Source organism: Antrostomus carolinensis, unplaced genomic scaffold, assembly GCF_000700745.2.
Source record: "Antrostomus carolinensis isolate BGI_N321 unplaced genomic scaffold, ASM70074v2 scaffold15582, whole genome shotgun sequence".
Lineage (NCBI taxonomy): Eukaryota > Metazoa > Chordata > Aves > Caprimulgiformes > Caprimulgidae > Antrostomus > Antrostomus carolinensis.
In genome coordinates this window covers 1-21,121 of record NW_010300891.1, presented here as the reverse complement: position 1 = coordinate 21,121, position 21,121 = coordinate 1, and the positions used below count along the sequence as shown (strand labels likewise).

Sequence of the window (21,121 nt, the reverse complement as noted above, 5' to 3'; positions counted from 1 at the left end):
CCAGTATTTTCCTTCATGCTATACATCCATGGTAGCTCATGCTAAAAAAGTTCTTGGTTTTCATGGTGTTGAGGAAAGCATTTCTCCATACACCACTAAAACCATTTATTGAAGAGTTGAGTTACATCTTGATCAAACTGTACATTTAAGTCTTTTCCATCCAAAATTTTCAATCATTAAGCAGGAAAAAAAGCAAAAGTTAAGAACCTGGGTGTCACTTAAGTGCAGCCTTACTCAAACAAATATTTTCAAATTTCTGTATCAAATGCTTTCAATCCAAATTCACTCAAAAAATTAATGCACATTGCAAGTCCTTACAACTGCTCTAAAATAAATCAGGCAACATACCTGCATGCTTAATTACGACAATATATTTTAAAGAGCATTTTAACTATTCTGAAGAGTCTAATTTAAAGGTTCTTCCATCACTTCCAGAAGCCACCTGAGAAAGAATTTCAACACTTCAAACTGGTTTCACATTTTGGTACCCAGCGCCACAACTATCTTCCAAAATTGTTTTTACTCACTGGTTTCTTTTTACACTAAGAATTTGAAACTGCTATTACACATAAACACATATTTACATGTGGGCTTTTGTGTGTACAATCTATATCTATATTCAGATTTTTACATATACGTACATATATAACGTGTATCTGTGATTGGTCTTTTTCAAGTGTCAAGTATCTTTAATTTGCAGATAACTAAAATATATTTTGCAACATCTTGTAATGTTGCATGTGAAAGTGAAGGACAACATAATTATATCAAATTAATGGACAGTTCTATATATGTAGAAAAATATGTCATGATATAACACCACATTAAAACTGAAATAGATTCCATATACCTTTACTATACTTTTTCTTTCCCATTCCTTAACAACAGGAGGACAAAATAACATCCACTCCTTTTAGAAAATGAAATTATGAGTAGAGACTTTTCCCAGAAACTCTACCATCCAGTCATGGTTAACCATAATTCTCATATTCTCTTATTTCTCATATCTAATATTTTAATAATTAATGCAATCACCTGGGAAAAGAGATTGCAGGGCTAATCATGCACTCTTACATAATCTCTTTTAATCACAGAACAAGCCACAGCTTTAAATACTGAAAGATGTAACACTCAATCACTCCTTAATTTGCTTTCTTTTTCCCAGAATGTAGCCACATGATCTTATGAACTAACACATACTCTGGTATTTATTGCTTGCAAAGTATTTTCAAGCATCTTCACTGGAAGTATTAAAAAAAGAGAGTCCAAATTTGTGTGTCCAAGTTCCCAGAACACTGACGCCAGCTGCAGAGAGCGTGCAATGTGGTTAATCATAAAAGGATAACACCTTGGAAGAAAGTTACTGCAACATTAGATTGTTGCCTAGGCAACTGAATTAAGTCTCTTATCCAGCATTATACTTCAATAGAAAGATCACTAACACGCTCTTCAGAATATTGGAAAGCATCTGTCCTACAACTATTGTACTGATTTTGCCCAAATCTAATTTACAGCACATGTGAAGGTTGTAAGAAGGAAAATAATAATAAAGCATCTGTGGTTTTTTTACTTCTTAGCAAAAAGTCTGTAATGGTTATAGGGGTGAATGTTCACTCACATTACTTATTTTTCTCTGCACTTAAAGAAATCTATCCCTATGAAAACTGAATGGAAAATTAAACATGGAAGGGGGAAAAAAACCAAACAAAAACCAAAAACATTTTGCCATGTTATAGTTAGGTAAAATGCTATTATATTCCATCATTTACTGAGTTCTGAATCATGAATAAAAACATCTCTCAGTCACCAAAACCTAACACTTTATGAAGACAAAAATACATTTAAGGCTCCAGGTATTTTATGACAAAAATACAGCTATAAAAGTGAAACTTCACCTAGAAATAGGATTCAGGATTTTAAAAGACAGAAAACTGAGTAGGTAGGTATTTTACACATACATCTTCCTTCACTATATTCACGATGCAATCCTGAACTTCAGTGAGGACACAAGTACCTACAATAACATACTGCAATAAATGAAAAGTTAACTATATTTTGAACATTCCAAAGTAATAATTTAATTTCCCAGAAAAGTTCTATTATGTCTGTCTTTGAAAAATAATATACTCACATTTATTTAACCAAAACAGAAGAAAGTAAATGCCTACCATATAAAATATTACTAAGACTTCTTTCTGTGGGGCTACAAGAACCTCATTACTTAAGTTGTTTTGCTTCCAAATTTCCCAATATTTTCAGGCTTGGCACCAGATCTTTATTTTCTCCTCATATCACCTGTATGAATTGCAAATTTGCAATACATGATTACCCACCTCATTACCTATGTTCACATCAAACAAGGACCTAACTGTACATAACCAAGATTAAAAAAAAGAAAGCTAAAATGGCTATTTGCATAGAATAGTTGATTCTTCTCAAATGCATAACTATGGAAACTCTGTAGAAGTTTCGGGGGGGGGGGGGGGAAAAGAAGCTTATTTTTTCCTACTTCTAAGCAATTTTCCTCATCCAGATGTAACAAAGAGGTTACATCTAAAACCCGAAATAAAAGTACTACCACAGCATTCCACTGCAGAAATTGGCTGCTCATGGCTTGGATGGGCAACCTCTTCACTGGGTACAAAACTGGCTGGATGGACAGGCCCAAAGAGGGGTGGTGAATGGAGCTAAATCCAGCTGACAGCCAGACACACAGGGTGTTCCCAGGGCTCAGTTCTGTTTAGTGTCTTTATCAATGATCTGCACAAGGAGATCAAGTGAACCCTCAGTAGCTTTGCAGTAATTTTGCACCAGGTTGGGTGGGAGTGTTGATGTGTTTGAGGGTAGGAAGGCTCTGCAGAGGGATCTGGCAGGCTGGATCAATGGGCCAAGGCCAATTGTATGAGGTTTAACAAGGCCAAGTGCCAGGTCCTGTACTTTGGACATGCAACGCTACAGGCTTGGGGCAGAGTGGCTGCAAAGCTGCCTGGAGGAAAAGCACTTGGCCATGTGGGTCAACAGCTGGCTGACTATGAGCCAGCAGTGTGCCCAGGTGGCCAAGAAGGCCAATGGCATCCTGGTCTGTATCAGAAATACTGAGGCCAGCAGGACCAGGGAAGTGATCACCCCTCTGTACTGGGCACTGGTGAGGCAGCACCTTGAGTGCTGGGTTCAGATCAAGAAGGACATGGAGGTGCTGGAGCGTGTCCAGAGAAGGGCAACGGAGCTGGGGAAGGGTCTGGAGCACAAGTGTGATGAGGAGCAGCTGAGGGAACTGGGGTTGTTTAGCCTGAAGAAAAGGAGGCTGAGGGGAGACCTTATTGCTCTCTACAACTACCTGAAAGGGGGTTGTAGAGAAATGGGTGCCAGTCTCTGCTCCCAAGTAACAAGTGATAGAACAAGAGGAAATGGCCTCAAGTTGTGCCAGGGAAGGTGTAGGTTGGATATTAGGAAAAACTTCTTCACTGAAAGGGTTATCAGGCATTGGAGCAGGCTTGCCCAGGGAAGTGATGTAGTCACCATTCCTGGAGGTATGCAAAGATGTGGCACACAGGGACATGGTTTAGTGGTGGACTTGGCAGTGATGTATAGAAGAAAATATAATTTTCTACCAAGCTGGGTTCTGTTTCACAATATAACCAGCCCACTGTCTTGAACCTGTACAAGTCCAGTATGCAGGCCTTACTAACAACTATGCCCTTGAAGAGGAGCTAAATGACCAATAAAAGGAGAACATCCTGTCCTAGAAACTGGACAACTGCCTGAGAAAGATGAAGTCAGCAAGAGTCTGCAGAAACTGGGGGAAAGTTAAATGCAGTGGGGAGATCACGACCACTGAATCGATTAAGAGACTGAACAGGCATACTTCACCCCCCCCACCCCGTATTAGAGCATGGGCTGTGAATTTTTTGTTTACTGTACTCTTAAAAGGTAAGTGAGATAAGTTTCAGCAAATCATAAAGTCGAATAGTAATGTGTACGTATACTGGGTGGAACAAGCTAATCAATCATGTATAAATGTGTGGAGTTTTGCTAACTCAGTGTGTTAGATGTGTGGAACACTACCTGGCTCCCACATCTGCACAAGTATGAAATAAATAAAATACCCCAGCTCTGTGTGTACACTGGCACCTGCACACCAGGTAAATGACCCCGCTTTGGAACAACAGTGGTGTCAGGTCTACAGTTGGACTCAATGATCTTAAAGGTCTTGTCCAAAATAAATGATTCTATGATTCTACTGTCTTCTGGCATCTGTGAAGAAATGACTATAGTTTGAGTACACACAGAGTCAGCTATGGCATAGAAGAGAAAACAGAGCTTTTATAAAAAGAAGTGGTACCTCACAATCTTTTAAGAGCTCTCTGCAGAACAGCTGTGCTGAAGATAACTCAGCCAACAGAGTGCACTTGGATTTTCATAGTTCTCAAGAAGGAGTTTTACAGGAAGGAAGTTACCATAATGATAAAGGCACGGAGGAAGAGAACCTCGCTGGACAGCAGACCTCAAATCCACCATCACTGTACAGGGAACACATCATCACAGTAGATAGTCTCATTAATATATTAGATCAATTTTCAGGAAGCAGCAATGTGACAAAAACAGATTATAAATAATTATGAAAGCAGCAGGTGACATAATAAAACCAAATAAAATTACGCCACTATAAACATATGCCACATCTGCGCTGGTACAGCCTCCTCAACCCAAAAGCACTACAACAGAAAGGCACTGAAAGGGGAAACAAGAATAAAAACTGTGGAACCACGTCCATACAAGAAACAATTAGACCAGGACTCTTACCCGGGGCAGGGAGAGAGGAAGGATAGCAGAGGAGAGTCACAGAAGAGATCCGTAAAATGCAGACCGGCTGTCAAGAAGACGAGAAATGATGGCTCACCTCTCTAATACAGGATCTAGCAAGCACCAAGTTATCAGGCAGCCAGTCCAAAACAAGAGTTTTGCATAATTAAGCATTACTACAGAACACTGTAGAAGCCCAAGGTCTATGTGGGTTCAAAAACTAATGAGATAAAGCTGTGGGAAAATAGGGTGACAGGGGAGACACTGAAGACACCACCTGCCTCAGCTGGCCCTGAACTGCAAGACTGCTGACAGCTTCGGGGGTCATACTGAAGGAGTTATCACTGCATGTTTGTCCTGTCCTTCCTCTCTTCTTGGGCAGATCCATCTGCAAACAGATCACTGTCAGACATGAGTCCCTGGTCTGACTTCACTGGAGTCATTCTTGGATTACGTTAGAAGCCAAATCTGCGGAGCCAACAGAGCATTGTTTGGGAAACTGCTGGTTCTCCAAGTTTTGTTGAAGGAAGCAGTTTTCTTGCTCACCAGTGTGTTTTTAATTACTCTCATAAACCCTGGACTATCCACACTCCCAGACATTTGCAATAAAGTTTCTATATTACGGCTTCACTGATAAAAAAAATGAAAATTATCCAAATCTTGTTATAAGACTTGGAGAGATAGTTACCAACTGAAGCAAATTCACACTATAAATCACTCCTTTAAAAAGCCATCTAAAATAAAGATTGTTTTCTGCCTTTACTGAGACTAACATTTCAGTGTCTGTTAAGCTTACATAAAAGCTGATACACACAACAGTGACTTGTATATTCAGCTTAATGCACTCTACAGGCCTTGATTCTGGAGATGCTTGGAAGACCAGTTTCAGTTGAAGGCACTATTACTCAGCTTTTCTAACAAGTACTGCTGGAATGCACAGCTCCAGGTATCTACTGAAGTTACACATGTTTGATAGTCACTCAGTGCCAGTACTCTTTTTTTTAAATATAAATACTACTGAGTACTGAAATTTAAATCTTTAATTTGCTCATAATCTCAAACTACTCAAATACTGGGAAAAAAATAAATAGTGTTTTCAAACTATTCTCAAATAGTTCACACTTAAAAAAACAAAAACAGAAGAAATGAAAAAAGCTTTCCAACCTCTAATAAAAGTTGCTGTAATTTTAAGTTCGACACACCCCTAAAATATAAATCAAAACAGAGTAAAATTCAGAAGCCCAGCACTGTTTGTAGCTACAAGTGGAGACTATTCAGAAATCAGTATTCTGCAGAGCACAACACTCTTCCAGTTCCCTCATACCACTCCAATAAAAAAAACTAACCAGCCAAAGAAAAACCCTCTGCAACAAAATTGATTTAAGTTCAGTAGCACTCTATTGCAGTAATTCTACAGCATCCTGAAATATGCTTCCAATTAATTTAGTTAGTAACTTGTCATAAACTATACTTTGTATTCCTAAACTTTCAGATTCTGCAGATTTCTTAACTCTTAAATACAAAAGTAGACACGTAAAGAAGAGGAAGCTTAACATTTTGACAGACAATTTGAGATGGCTGGGGATGTGAGAACAAGATACAAGGTAATTCACAGAAATTCTGGAAAAAGACATTAAGCTAGAAACTTCTGTTAAAAATAGTCAGTGATAGAACACCAATATTAATGCCCCAGTATCACCATCTCATTTCACGGACAGCAACAAAGTGTTGAGGAGCATAGTTTGCTCATACCTCCCAGAACAACTGTTTCATGTTCAGGCACATGTAGATCTATTAAACTGAAATTCCATTTGAGTAAATGTTTCACACAAGAAAAACAGTTAGTCCTCTTTTTCATCCCATAAAAAGTTGGCTACTAAAAGCTACAGTCCAGTTATCTAACAGGAGGTGGACCACATAGTCCTCTGAGACCATGGTCTGCACCAGACATGAGGCTCTAACTAAAGTGATCTGCAAATAAAACCTTCAATCTTTAACATAAGTTAAAGGTAACATGTTCCAATGTCATTTTTATTTAACTGTCTTGGGGAGTGGTAAGCAACTATATAACATGAAACTAATTACTGAAGAGATATTCCTGTAACCTTTAAAAAATCCCAGCCACCACCTAGAAATCAGTGATTGCGTGACAAATGAATATTTACAAGTTAATATAAAATTATTTAAATTCCAACAACAGCAATAAGATGCCTACCAATATATTATAATTAGCTCAGAAAGCTTTCAACATGTTCTGCTTCAGCTGCTAGGGGAAAGGGGCAGGAGGGAAGCGTCTTTTACTTATTGGTCTTAAAAAAATAGTGATATTTCACTTACCAGTTCCTATATAGGATTTAAAGCGTCCTGATAGTCTGTCGACAAAGGCACCTAAAACATCTAATCCCAGTAATGCTACCTGTTGAAACAAAAGCATTAGATATATATAAAACAGATCACTAAAAAATTCTTTAGAATATATTTTAAAGAAATTAGACATATATAAGCAAGTACGCTGAAAGACTGTATCTTAACCTAAAGTTCCAATTAGAGAGCTGCTAATTCCTTGAAAGCTTTCATTATAACAATGTTATCAGAATATGTTTGGAATGGATCGAGTATATTTACTTGAGCAGTTCAGATGTGGTAGTACTTGTCTTCAAACAGAAAGAAAATAAATAGTAGAAATCCAGTGTTTTAGTGTTTTCATCTACAAATTAAAATTCATAATTATGAGGACTAAGGAGTTGGAAGAAGCTCTTTTTTTTATTTTTTCTTTCTGGATCTACAGTTCTACCCTTCATTTTATTTAAAAGATGATTCTAGAGGTCTAACTCAATATTAATAGAAAATCAAATTCCTTTGAAACATGTAACTAGTAAGGCTTTAGGCCCTACCTCCTCTACCAGGTTTCTAAGCTGCTGAAAGAAATAAACCAGAATGCCTGAACAACAACAAAAGAAGATGGCAGGGGGCATGCAGTTACCAAACAACTTAGAATACAAAACTAACTAAGCAAAACCATAAATACTACTACAGACTGTAAAAAAAAAAGGAAAAAAAAAAACATGGTTTCAACAGTTTCCCAGATGGTAACAGCTTACTTCAATCTGGCTACTTAGCTCATCCACTAAAGTCATTACATCATCTTCCAAACTCCAAAAGAAAACAACTGAGGGAAGCTAATACTGTCTTCCCCAGCAGTTCAGACCACACACCATTTGTCCACCTGCTTGTTAAGGTAGGGAAGTTTTTTTTCCTCTTCATTTGTTCTTGTACAAACAAATAATAATAATAATAATAGTAATAATTAAAACCAAACCAAAAAAGTTCAAAATACTACTGGGATTGTGATGAAGTTCCCATCTATGAACAGAAACTAGATGAGAGGACAGTAACCACTAATACAGAAAAACAAAAACATTATCAGAAATTATCAGTTAAACTAAATTATCTTAACAAGTCCAGATGGTTTTTTTCCCCACCCTGGACTATCCTGCACACTGTTCCAAGACTTCATTCTTAATTTCCTATAATAGTTCATTATGAACACCAGCACCTCCATTTTCACATCTTGCAGTTAACTCAATTTGCTGTCCTTGAAGGTGCAAACACTGAGGGAAGGACTCCCTGAAGCTTGGGCATTCATAAGTTTTTCCTCCTCTCTGTTTTCCAGTAAGACATTCACTGCAAATTTTTCCCCCACAAAGACATAAGCAGAATTACTCCCCTCTATTAGCTATTTCTTGTCATAAAACTTAGAACCATATTTTCTTGAACAACTCTGTTTCTTTAAGATCCTTATCTGTCACAATTGTCCACGCTAGATAACAGGCCAAAAAAAATGTGACTGGAAATGAATGTGAATACACACAGCCCATGCACACAAAATCATGTGAGCTGCCTTCTTTCTACAGGAAACCAGACAAATAAGGTTCCTGTAAAGTCTGGGATCTGAAACAACTGTGCAATAAAGCAGATTTTAATAAATTCCATATTAACACAATAGATCTCCTTTTAAACAGGAGGTACAAAACTTAGTGCCAAGTTAGTACAACTCACTAGGTTGTACAATTTTCTTGGAAGTTTACACAGTTTTATTACATACTAAAACAGCGAAGAGCAAATATAAGTGGATGGCATCACTGGCTTTAATATATTGCCAACAAGTGACTATGGCTTAGGATAACAAAATATACTATTAGAATTGATAACTTAGATAAAAAAAATATGTCAGCTTTTATGTCAAGGCTTCCCAAAAGCTCTTGCCTTTAGTGTTCTTTTCCAGATTGTCAAGCGATATGAGACCTGAAACAAAACCTCAGTTTAAAAAGTGAGGATAGAAATAAGAAATTGATAGAAATAAGAAATTAATTTTGGATTTATACTGTCTTCCTATGCTTCTGTTTCTTGACTACAAGCCCCACCTTAGACTTGTCTTCCAGCACCAACTTTTAAGATACCTTCCCCGTGCAAGTATTTTGGGATCTATTAATGCACAAACCGCAGCCTTTCCTTCCATTAAGGTACTTACAGAGAGTCTCTCTCCTCTCTGCACATTTGATTATCTTTCTAAAATCTCTCTTGAGGACTTCTCCCATTCGAAACAGCACCAGCTCAGAGATGTAAAAAAGTAAAGCATGCAGGGCGGTTCTTTCTACTACAGATCTGCTCTTGGGTAATCCCAAAGGTGAGTTCCAAGTAAAATGGGAATATTTCATGATTATTTCCTCCAGTGCTCAGCCTGTAGGGTTTGGAAGGGGTTTTTTGTGGTATTTTTTGCCTTTTTTTGGTTGCTTGGTTTTGGCTGGGGGGAGATGTTTGGATAAAAACAGTGGCTATATGGAATATTTGAATCTCCATATACCTAAGGGGTCAGAGGCCTGATAACTGCCAGAGAAATGACTATGCATTCTACCATGACCGTTATCACCAAAGAATCTGATCCCTTGTATTTCATTTTGATCAGGAGCACCCACTGAGATAATGCCTGCATATTCCATATTTTTCTATCCCTCCTTGTGAATGGGTAAAGTTTAATCACCTCTTATGATGCAAGCCACATTTACCTCGATTAACCAACCACTCAAGCAGTTGTCAGTATGGTGTTGCCTCTTTGTAACTGTCTATCACAGATTTGCTTAATGAATGCAGTAGGGGTTCTACTTCAATAATTAGTGTACAAAAGCCACTTCACTAAATACTATAAATTTAAATATCCCGATGAGTAGTTTTGTCTTGTGATGTCTTTATTGTATTAAAACATATAGTTCAGGCTGCACGGGATGAAATAAACCTTTCAAAAGTTTTGAGACCAACCCTGGCTTTAAGAAATGCAAAAGCAGCAAACACTGCTATGAAATCCTCATCTCTGCAACAGCTACTAAACAAGAACCTTTACAGGTGAGAGGTAAGGGAACACACTACTACAGTCTTAAAGGAGCAATACTCTAACTACAACATGATGGTCACTGTTTAGCTCACACAAAGTCTTCCATGGTCTGCAACTTTGAAAAGACAACAGGTATGAAATGTCATTATATTTGTAGAGTGAGAAAGTATGACGTGGCCTCAGGCTAGAAGTAATGGGAAACTGCTCTAGCTACAAAATTGGCTCTCATTCCACATTTCAAAACAAGTCAGCTGAAGCATACCACTACAGAGCACACCAAATAAACTACCTCTCACTGTTTTTGTAAGGCAGTCTTAACATTTCTCTGCTTTGGCACACAATGTTCTCTGGGTTTCCACATCTCCTGGCAGGTATCATTCCTGCAGGATTCAAGTAGTCCTTTAGAAGGAGTCATTAACAAGTGATATTGGGGTCACAGGAGCAGCATCGGGGGGAAAACAAAACAAAACAGAAGTAGAGGCAGAACAGATCTGCAAGGAAAATGTTCCAAGCTCTCAAACAGTGTGTGGGACCATGTACCAACACAGGCTTCCCACTATCCATAGAAAAACCTCTCACCAGCACCATGGCTCTTTCCCCACCAGCTTCAATGAGGGATGTATTTCTTCTGGGCCTAAAATCACTGGATCTGTTTCTTACTCTGCATTCATTAAGCCTTTTGCCTGCTGCCTAGAAAGAGCCTTTGTATGTTGAGACTGATTCATCAGCTCAGTATTGTTCGATGCATTTAAACACTGCTTTTGAGGTTCACAGTGGAAAATAAATTTAGGTTTATTTGAACTGGAGCTGGTTAATTGTTGAGCTACTCTTTAACAAGCCAGTGTCTGGGACCGTCCTTGACTTCTCAAATCACAACAAAATTGCCAACTCAACTGAGAAATATTTTATCTGTTCTGGAAAGGATCAGACTCTTTAGTGAAATCAAGATGTTCCAACCAAAATGCAATTACAAATTGAGCCAGTGATTAGGAATTCAGCCTATTTCTTGCTCTGCAGCTCGTTCCTTTTCTAGCTCTCCTTCTACATACCCTCTCCAGCACTTCCACTGCTCTTCTGTGCACAACTTCCATGCATCTAAGCCTTTGGTAGGAAAAGAAATACAGTTCTTCAAACCATATCTGGTTAATCATATACACTTACTATTATTCTTACTATGGTTTTTTAACTTCCCATCCCTGTGGGGGGACATCTTGGGGCAGGACATTGCCAGGAAACCATCTCTAGTTACATGACTCGCCCAATGACATTCACACAAATGTCCTTGGATGTGGTCAAAGGATCTCTGAACTGGATATGGAAATACAGATTCTGCAGATTGCAATCTGCAAACTAGTCATGAGAGTCTAACAGGGGAATTATGGAGGTGACTATCTGGAACTCCAAAAGAATGAAGTTAAGGAATCGGACTTCCTGTCGCCATAGGGACAGCTGTGGTATCACCAAACAACTACACCCTGCAAGAACAAGCGTTGTTCCAGCACTGCAATGCTGCAATAAGACATATGCAAGAACATAATGAGATTATTTTTTAAGCATTGTCAGCCAAGCCCAAAAGTGTACTTTTTCAATTCTCAAGCACCTTGAAAGTAGCTAAAGATGAAACAAAAACATGTGTGCACGTGCAGTCTTCTGCTTCCCTTTTTGAAGTTTTTATTCCTAGTTTTCTTTACTCATCTCCCCGAGTACACTCCTATATCACAGGATACTCAATCACTCTGTGCTCCCTTTAATGTTTCCCACTCCAATACTCCCCACATCACCCACTTCTCTTGAGATCTACCCGTATTCCATTCCTTCCCCTAACCCAACAGCTTGCACAGAGACCAAAAACTGCCCCTGGTTTCACGGGCAGAAGGAAGCTTCTATTTTCCTGGGTCATTTCTTCACCCAGGTGGTTCATTCAGTCCCAGCCAGGTCATCTTCAGACTGTGTTCTCCCTTGTACAAGAAAATGCAATGCTGCAATCCTCCCACTCAGCATCAGTTGGGCAGCTGCCTCTGCTGACAGCAGCCAAAACTGCAGTCCCAGCTGCTGAAGCTACCACACGTCATCTACACTTCAGATATTTCAGGTGACAATAAAGCATTATTTCTATTCTCTTGTTTCTTTCATCTTCAAGGGTACAAATGACAGACTTGTAAAGGTGTGTACAATACTTCTTTCTTTATTTTTAATGTATATCACATCACTTTGCAAGGAGAGAGAGAGAGATGGCTGGTAATTCAACACAAAGCCTTCACGCTCAAGGATCGAGTTGTGAGTTCTTTCACAAATGCAGAGCCTCCTCTATCTAAAGCAACACTTTGCAACTACAGTTTGGACTACAAGCTAAGACTCTCCTGAGAGTATCAAATCTTTGCTACTGTTAAAAGTACACATCAGCTGTAACCCTCACTGTCTCAAAGGGGGTACAGACTACCAAACTTCTTACAATAAAGTCCCTTTCATAATCCTTCTGTGATGGTTGACCACAATTCATGTCAGCATTGCAGTGCAGGTAACCACACTACCAGAGGATTACTGAATGCATCACCCCTATTTATCCAGAGACTGATGAGTGGAGTTCAGCACTGAAGAGGCTTGATTTCTTCAGAGGTCCTTCTCAACAGACATAGATCTGGGAGGTCCTTGTTATTTTGACCTCTCCTGTATAGCAGCCAAAACAAGCAAGCATAGTGCTGTTATAAAAATTTTAAATCTCATTAAAAAAACCCACCAAGAACAAAAAAAACTAACTGTTTTACTGCCCTTTCCCCATGATGGGAACTGCAACATTCCTCCCCCCTACATTAACTAAGAAACATTTACCCAATTTTGAAGAATACATTAGCGTAACACTCAAAATGGTTTCTGGAAAAAAAGTTTACAACCTCCTATTATTTCTGAATCTTTGATGATCTTCAAGCTGACTTGAGTTCAGCCTGAAAGTGTGATTTCCAAGTTGTTCTGTATTCTGTCAGTAAGTGATCAGTACTTTAAAATATGTCAGATACTGCCTCCAGCTTGATCCATTACAGGAATATCTACAGTTTGCTTCATACATACACTAAACATTCCTCCCCTTGACCACTGTCATAAATTTTTCATAGACACTGTTCCAAGAACAGTGGGCATAAAACAGAAGTATATGACACAGCAACATCTGACATCTTAAGCCATTTTCTTTCTGAGATTGTCTGGCTTAAACTTTATGTGCTGCACTGGAAAAAGTTCGAAGACAGAGCCTCTTTAAAAGCAGGACTCAGTGGGAAGACAATCAGATGTATGGTATTTCTCTTTAGAATTAAAAAAAAAAAAAAAAAAAAGCAGCTCTTCCCCCCCCCCCCAAAAAAATGTACTTGAAAGCCTTTCTAAGCATGTTGTTGATGGAGCAAAACAAAGAAACACTTTATTTTAGGACTTTGTACTTCCAAAAGAGTATCATTCTTTTCATGCCCAAGGTCTCTCATTTTCTTTCCCATTTCCTCTGATTTAAATTGTATTAAACATACAGCGATACCCATTCTCTGCTACTTACTCCTGCCCCTGCATCAGCTCCTCTATTGTGAGGAGACAAGCATTCATACAGCTGAATAGTAACCCACTTTAGGAAACTAGTCCAACAAATGAACAAGAGAAAGCATTTTCTCAGCCAGATCTCCTCCCTCAGCCCGTTTACCATGCAGCCTCAGAAGCAGTCATATCAGAGCAAGGAAGGCACAATGCACCATCACAATTCAGCAGCCAGGGAACGAAACTGCTTCCATCAGCAATGCCTCTAAAATGTGGAGTTACATACGGCTCACACGTGTTGAGTGCTGTCAATTCTATTCTGAAGGACACACCTCTCCTCTTGCACACTGCACAGAGCTTGAATAAAGTCTGTATTCACGCCCAAAGCCATCAAACTGCAGGCTGAAAGGGATATCATAGAATCACAGAATGGTTTGGGTTGGAAGGGACCTTAAAGATCATCCAGTTCCAACCCCCCTGCCAGCAGCAGGGACACCTTCCACTAGACCAGGTTGCTCAAAGCCTCATCCAACCTGGCCTTAAACACTTCCAGGGAGGGGGCATCCACAACTTCCTTGCGCAACCTGTTCCAGGGTCTGACCACCCTCACAGTGAAGAATTTCTTCCTAATATCTAATCTAAACCTCCCCTCTTTCAGTTTAAACCCATTTCCCCTTGTTTTGTCATTAACTGCCCTTATGAAAAGTCCCTCCCCAGCTTTCTTGTAGCCCCTTCAGGTACTGGGAGGCCGCTATAAGATCTCCCCGGAGCCTTTTCTTCTCCAGGCTGAACAGCCCCAACTCTCTCAGCCTGTCCTCATAGGAGAGGTGCTCCAGCCCTCGGATCATCCCGGTGGCCTCCTCTGGACTTGTTCTAGCTGCTGTTCTCCCTCTTGACTTGCAGGCATATTTGATATGGTGCACTTAAACCTCCTATAGCATCAGTCAAATCAGCTTGTTGAAAACACTGGAAAAGTAATTCAACATCAACACAAAGTTAACTGCCTCAAGAACAAGCGTGAGAATGTCTACACACAGGAGAAGCAGAGCTGCTATTTCACCAGGGACTACAGTTAGCCTGGATTACACAAACTAAAGCTGCAAAACATTTGAGAACTGTCAATTCCACCTCCAGAGGAGATGCCTGAGAGTTTGAGACTATATGTTTCACATCCCTAATTAAAGGCTGTACAAAATTAATTTTAATTAAAGTTAAAATAATTAAAACTTGCAAGTTTCCCTTGTCTTCTGGAGATCTGCTTGATTATTTGGCTAACAGTCAATAGTTTATTTAACATTCTGTGAACAGAATATAAATAATACATGAAAAAATAATAATTACTACTCAAGAAAAATAACTGAATCATTGAGCTTGAAAACTAAAACTGGATTCATATGTGGACAGGTTGAACCACATTCTCATTGCACAGAAATAAGGGAAGTAGCTCCCACATAGCCAAGATGAAACAAACTTGAAGAAAAGAAAAATGATATTTCAGCAAAGAGCTCAAAGTCAAACATTTCTGCTCCAACAAAGACATCTGAATTGCCACTACTTGCTAACAAAGACTAAGGAAATACCAGGATCTATACAGTAACTGAAAAATAAAGGTTGAGGTGGGTCCTCTTTTATTTCATTTTCCTGTCCTGCAGGTTACAGTTCTACAACTCACTAGAGCATTTGCCTTTTGTGACACATAAGTTGGCTTGTGTTCACCATCAGATCCAAAATAACCCACAAGTTTTCTTCCCAAGGACTGCTACCCAATCACATGCCCCACATCTGTATTTGTACCTTCAATTATTCTTACTGAAATGTAGGACTTCACTTTTATTATTTCTGAACATTCCTTCCCCCCTCCATCCCAGTATCTCCATTTGGTTCAAATAATTTTAAATTCTAGCTTCCACCTCACACGTTTACATGCAAAGAAGTTGTAACTGCTGCTCTCTCTTTGCAAGGACCTCAGACAAATGTCCTAACCACTTAACTATCTGCAAAATTACAGCTCAAATCTTCCCTTCTGGAAACTGAAAGCTCCTCCTGTTGGCCTTTTGTTGAACTAAAGACAAACCAAAATAAACACTTAAATTCTAGCTTCCACCTCACACGTTTACACGCAGACAAAGAAGTTGTAACTGCTGCTCTCTCTTTGCAAGGACCTCAGACAAATGTCCTAACCACTTAACTATCTGCAAAATTACAGCTCAAATCTTCCCTTCTGGAAACTGAAAGCTCCTCCTGTTGGCCTTTTGTTGAACTAAAGACAAACCAAAATAAACACTTGCCAAACCAAGGAAATACAAAAATGCAACAACATCATCACTGGTATTTTAGTATCTTTCAGTAGTTGGTGTTGAGACCAAGCTAAGCTCAAAGCTAAGAAAAAAATCTCACTCTTGAGGAAGAATAAAGGATAACTCCAAGGATTTGCCTAAAAGAACCAGATTATCCCCACCATCAGAAACAGTGTCAGATGTAATTTTTCTTTTTTTTTTTGCATACCAACCAATCTGCTGCTCTGACATAAAAATAGCTACCATTAATTACTTTCCTCCTGCAATTAAGGAATAAAACAAGCTAAAATATCAATTATAAAGGTAGGAAATCTCAAGATGACTCACAGTCACAAACGTTACTGATTACTCCTCTCACATGAAATTACCTTGAGAACCCACCAGCATTTTAGTTGTAGGGTTTTATTACTTCTGATCAAGGGTGATTTGCATGAAGAACCAAAAGGTGGCTTTATTGCTCAAAAAATAAATTTGAAGAGGGTAGTGATTCAACCTCAGTGGGGTTTAAAGAAACACAACACGCTAGCAACCAAGAGCAGACCTGCAAAGCTTTACATGAAAGCAGTATTTCTCCATTCCATGTCTCTTTAGCAGAAGTTCAAAGCAGATTTCCAAGTTACTTATTTGAGTGGGACACAGAACAGTTTGAGCCACCTGACTGTACAAGGTTAATAACCTTGTAATTATTTCAAGTGACTACTGAGTACAAGAGACATAAGAGATGTGTTAATTAGAACTCCTGTGTACAGAGATGAACATCCAGGTTAACCCAGTGGATTGGGTTTGTGTATGGGGAAGGGGCCACCTTGAGAAAAGCTTCGTGAAAGTTTCCCTGGCTCCAAGGCAGAGACACCCCAGCCCAGGCTGGGCCAATGAGCAATATTGAAACACCTCTGGAAACCCATATTTGTGAGGAGAAGGGCTGTCCTGAAGATGAAGGTAGAGAGAACCTGGAGGGGAGACCATTGATCTGAACGAAAGACCAATGGCCTGAACAAAGAGAGGGCTTCACTGTCAGTAAGAAGGAGAGGGAGGACAGAGAACCTCAGACACCCAGTTCAACCCCATGGAGTAGGAGAAGGCAAAGGAGGTCCCTGCAGCCCATGGAGGTTCAATGGCCAAGCAGATACCCACGTGTAGGCCATGGAGGACTCCACACTGGAGCAGGAAAGCTGAGCCTGAGGGCAAGTGTGACTGAATTGAGACTCTGAAGTGTTCACTCCTCAACACTAGAGCCAAGGTAGACCCCCAGAGCCGGGGTGTGAGGACATGTACTGAACCAGAGATCTATCTGCAGCCTGTGGATGTCCCCATGCCAGAGCTGGGAGCTGAGCCCAAAGAGGTCCATGACTCCATGGGAAGCTCGTGTTGGAACATCTTGTTCCTGGACTTTAATGCCAGGAAGAGCAGCAGAGGTGAACTGACTGAACCCCCATTCCCTGTCCCCTGTGCTGCTGGGGGGTGGGAGAAAGGCAGAGAAATTACAAGCAAAGTGATTTGATCCTGGGAAGAAGGGAGGGGTGGGGGAAGGTGTTGTAAGATGTGGTTGTTATGTCTCACTGTGCTACACAGATGAATGGCAACAAATTAAATTGATTCTTCTTCCCCAAGTTGAGTCTGTTTTGCCCATGACCATAACAGGCGAGTGAGCCATCCCTGTCCTTCATTCCTAATCCGTGCCCCTTTGTTGTGATTCCCTTCCCGTCTCACTGGGTGGGGGGAGTGAGTGCAGGACCACATGGTCCTACTGTGGTTAAACCACCACACCCAGTGAAGCCAGCAAATACCTATCAGTAGTGATACCTTCAGAACAGGGAATTAATTTGCTGCTTGAAGTTCACCCAAGAGTCTTAAGTGAAAGAGAGAGGTCAGTCCCAAACAACGTGAAATAAACCAGATCACGGGACCAGGACATCAAGGAACCAATTTTCAGTTCAGTGAGCAACTCTTTCATTCTAATGAGATCCAAAATAAAAGCTTAAATTATGCACATGTTGCCAAGTTTTCAGCTGCCTTTGGAAGCTAATTTATCACTGACTGCACAGACATCGTAACTGAAGGCCCCACAATACACCATTAAGGTCAGCCTTTAGAGATGGCTCATCTCTCACTCTCCAGGTCACTCACTATGTTCTGCAACCAACTTTCACTGGAACACCACACCATTTGCAGATGAGTCAACACATCCTTAATCCCACCTTTCTGATTTATCAGTAACTCAAACTGGTAATTGCATTTTCCACTTCAATGAGCTAGATGGACTCAGAAATGTTCCTATCTGCTCTCTTAGTTTGAAACCACCAGATCATTTATTAAACCGCTACAAACAGCTGTAAACTTCAGAAAAGCAAAAGCACTATTTAGATGGCCAAAATCTTTTTGAAATAAGTTAATTCAACCTTGCTAATAACAAGTCCATACTTGTTTACTGAACATCTATTCTCTTTTTCCCTCACTCATTATCAAGTCTGCCAAATCAACCCTCCTATTCCCTCCAGATCCTTTCTCTTCTGGTTATGTAAGGCATTTCATGGTTTTCTCTTCCCAGGCACAGCACAGGTTTGAGTTGAGAACTCCCAGGTCACCCATCTTCTCTTTCAGCATGGTCAGCAGAGAACACTGCATGCAAGAACTAAGTTTTCACACAAAAGGAAAGATACAACACATCAGTTATTCCCTGATTATCCATACCGCTCACCTACAGCAGAAATAATGCTCTCCCTCAAAACTTCCTCCAATATTCCCCACTTGTCACTCTGACTCATCTAGCTCAGCAGTTCCAATAAATACACCAGTCACCAGCCGTTATCACTGCTCAATTAAACAGCCATGTCAACAGCGAGGGATTAATTACTTTGGGACTTTGAAGATCTGCAAGACCTTTAGCAAGATCTAAGAAGAATGAGATGGTCAGAGGAATTGTCCAAATGCTCTACATATCCATTCCTCAGCAGAGGGAAGGCTAACCAATAAATTACTATAAATACAGAAATAAAAAATAAAATTACTTCAGTATTTTTCTTAATAATTCACGTAAGCTTGTGGTACTCGTTACTTTATGACATCATTCAGGCCCCGAGTTTAATAACAAACTCAGATCTAACATTGAAATGTGCACCATCTACGCTCGCATAAGATAAAATAAGCAAGTCAGGTGCAAACCACAGTTTTTCAGAATATTTTTAATTTCTGTTTCGAAGCAGCAGATGCTGGCAGCTATCACCACAGTCACAGATTATCACGAGCAAAACATCCAAGATCTTGTGTCATTGCAGTTAATATAACGTATATGACATGCTTTGAAATAGCATGTTGTATGTATAGAGCCACCAACCAGTAAATGGACATAGAGAAGAGGTAAAAAAAAAAAAAGACAAAGTTTTTCATCATTATGCAAGTTATTTTTAAAAACTCTTAGAATGTGTAATATGCTTAACCTCATCTTGTATGACGGAGGCTTGTGATCTGCAGTACTGCATATTCCTCATCTGTCCTACAGTCCTAACAGCCAAGGAGTTCTGTCACCTATCACCAACAGCAAGCAGAGCGTCTTGCTTTATGGAAACACATCTTGAAAAAGAAATTTCAAGTATTACCTCACAATTTTATCAATTTAAAAGTTCAGGAAAAAAACTTTTACATTACCCTGTTAAGTATCAACCTCTTTACACAAAAGAGTATTTAAAGAGCTGTCTAGGTTTCACAGCAATCAATTATCACCAACAACTCACACTTAGAAGTGCTATGTGCAAACACTGGCAAGTACACAGCACTGTAAAGTCAACGGAGGGGGAAAAATAAAATCTACCTGTTTTATGAACATACTGCCCTTAGAAGGCACTCCTAAACCTGTCTCCTGCATCTAAGCAAACAGAAAAAAATTACAATAACCTCACTAGACTGAGTTCAAAGCCCCAAAGTGCAAGTCAATCATCTTAAAAGGCAGGAGAGGGAGGGAGTAAGCGGGGCGGGAAGGGCGGATCTCGCTCCGGTAACGGACCCGAGCTCAGCACCGCAGACCAACACCGCCACCCGATGACGGGAGCGCAGACCCGGCCCCGCCGCGCATCTCATGCGCCAGGAAATAAAAAAAATAATAATAAAAAAAATAGCAAATGCGAATATGATTGTCCTTGGTAGTAAAAATACGTTGTCAATCGTGTTATCGGCTGAGCAACACCAGAAAAATGTACAAATATGAGAGCAGATGTGTGCGGGTGTAATCAGCGTTCCCCGCAGCTCTGCCTAAAACGCACCAAAAAAAAAAGAAAGGCAAAACATGAGTCATCATCGAGCTACTACACAGATACTATATAACTTCCCACGGACGGGAAAGTCACCGAAAGACGATATAAACAACTTTCAACTTACAGTGGGAAGCCCAAGAAGCAAATTATTCATTAAATCGTATAAAACACACACACGGATGCAACACAAACCTGGTGGAACAACACCCTTCACGGCCTACAGAAAATAATGGCAACAGCATGAGACATGACACCCAAGTACAGAGATCACGGAATGGGGGAAAAAGAAAAAGAAAAAGAAAAAGAAAAAGAAAAAGAAAAAGAAAAAGAAAAAGAAAAAGAAAAAGAAAAAGAAAAAGAAAAATCACCACCTAGCTCGTTTCAGAGTAAGAAGCACAACTCGAATATGTAAGATAGTTGCACGGGGTTTTTGGTTTTTATTCTGTGCAAAAACGTTTCAAACAAAGATAAAAGCAAAACAAAAAAAAAAAACACCCTTGACTGCTTCTTTTAGGACAGAGGAATAGGAACAAGAAAATGTTAAACACGTCCCAAAATTTCTGTATTTCCCTTTGTGGAGGGAAGGAGAGAGGGAGGGATAAAAACCGGTACCAATGTAGTTTTATTTCTGCCCGTATCTGATTAAAAAGTAACCCGGAGCGCTGTCCCTCCCTCCCTCCCTCCCTCCCATGATGAATCATGCTCTCCCCGCACCAAGCCTCACCTTAAAATTGCTGGAGTTGACCCATCCTGTTAATTCATCGATCACTTTGTCCAGGCGCTGCTGGTCCTGCTCCAGGTCGGAGGACCTCGCCGGGTCGCCCAGGTACTCCAGCAGCTCCTGGCCGACCTGCATCCTGCGGCCCACGTCC

At 39.9% G+C, this 21,121-nt stretch overlaps 1 protein-coding gene across 1 annotated transcript in view; it reads right to left on the bottom strand.

Moving 5' to 3' along the window:
* Positions 1-21,115, bottom strand: part of LOC104518798 (CLIP-associating protein 1) — a gene marked incomplete at its 3' end in the record, with an annotated part of 35,145 nt that extends 14,030 nt beyond the window's left edge. Inside the window, exons 1-2 of the mRNA XM_010163280.1 lie at positions 20,974-21,115; positions 7,141-7,219 (exon numbers count right to left, since the gene is read on the bottom strand). Coding sequence (XP_010161582.1) covers positions 7,141-7,219; positions 20,974-21,105 — 211 coding nt within the window. The remainder of the gene's footprint in view (positions 1-7,140; positions 7,220-20,973) is intronic.
* Positions 21,116-21,121: the final 6 nt, after the last annotated feature.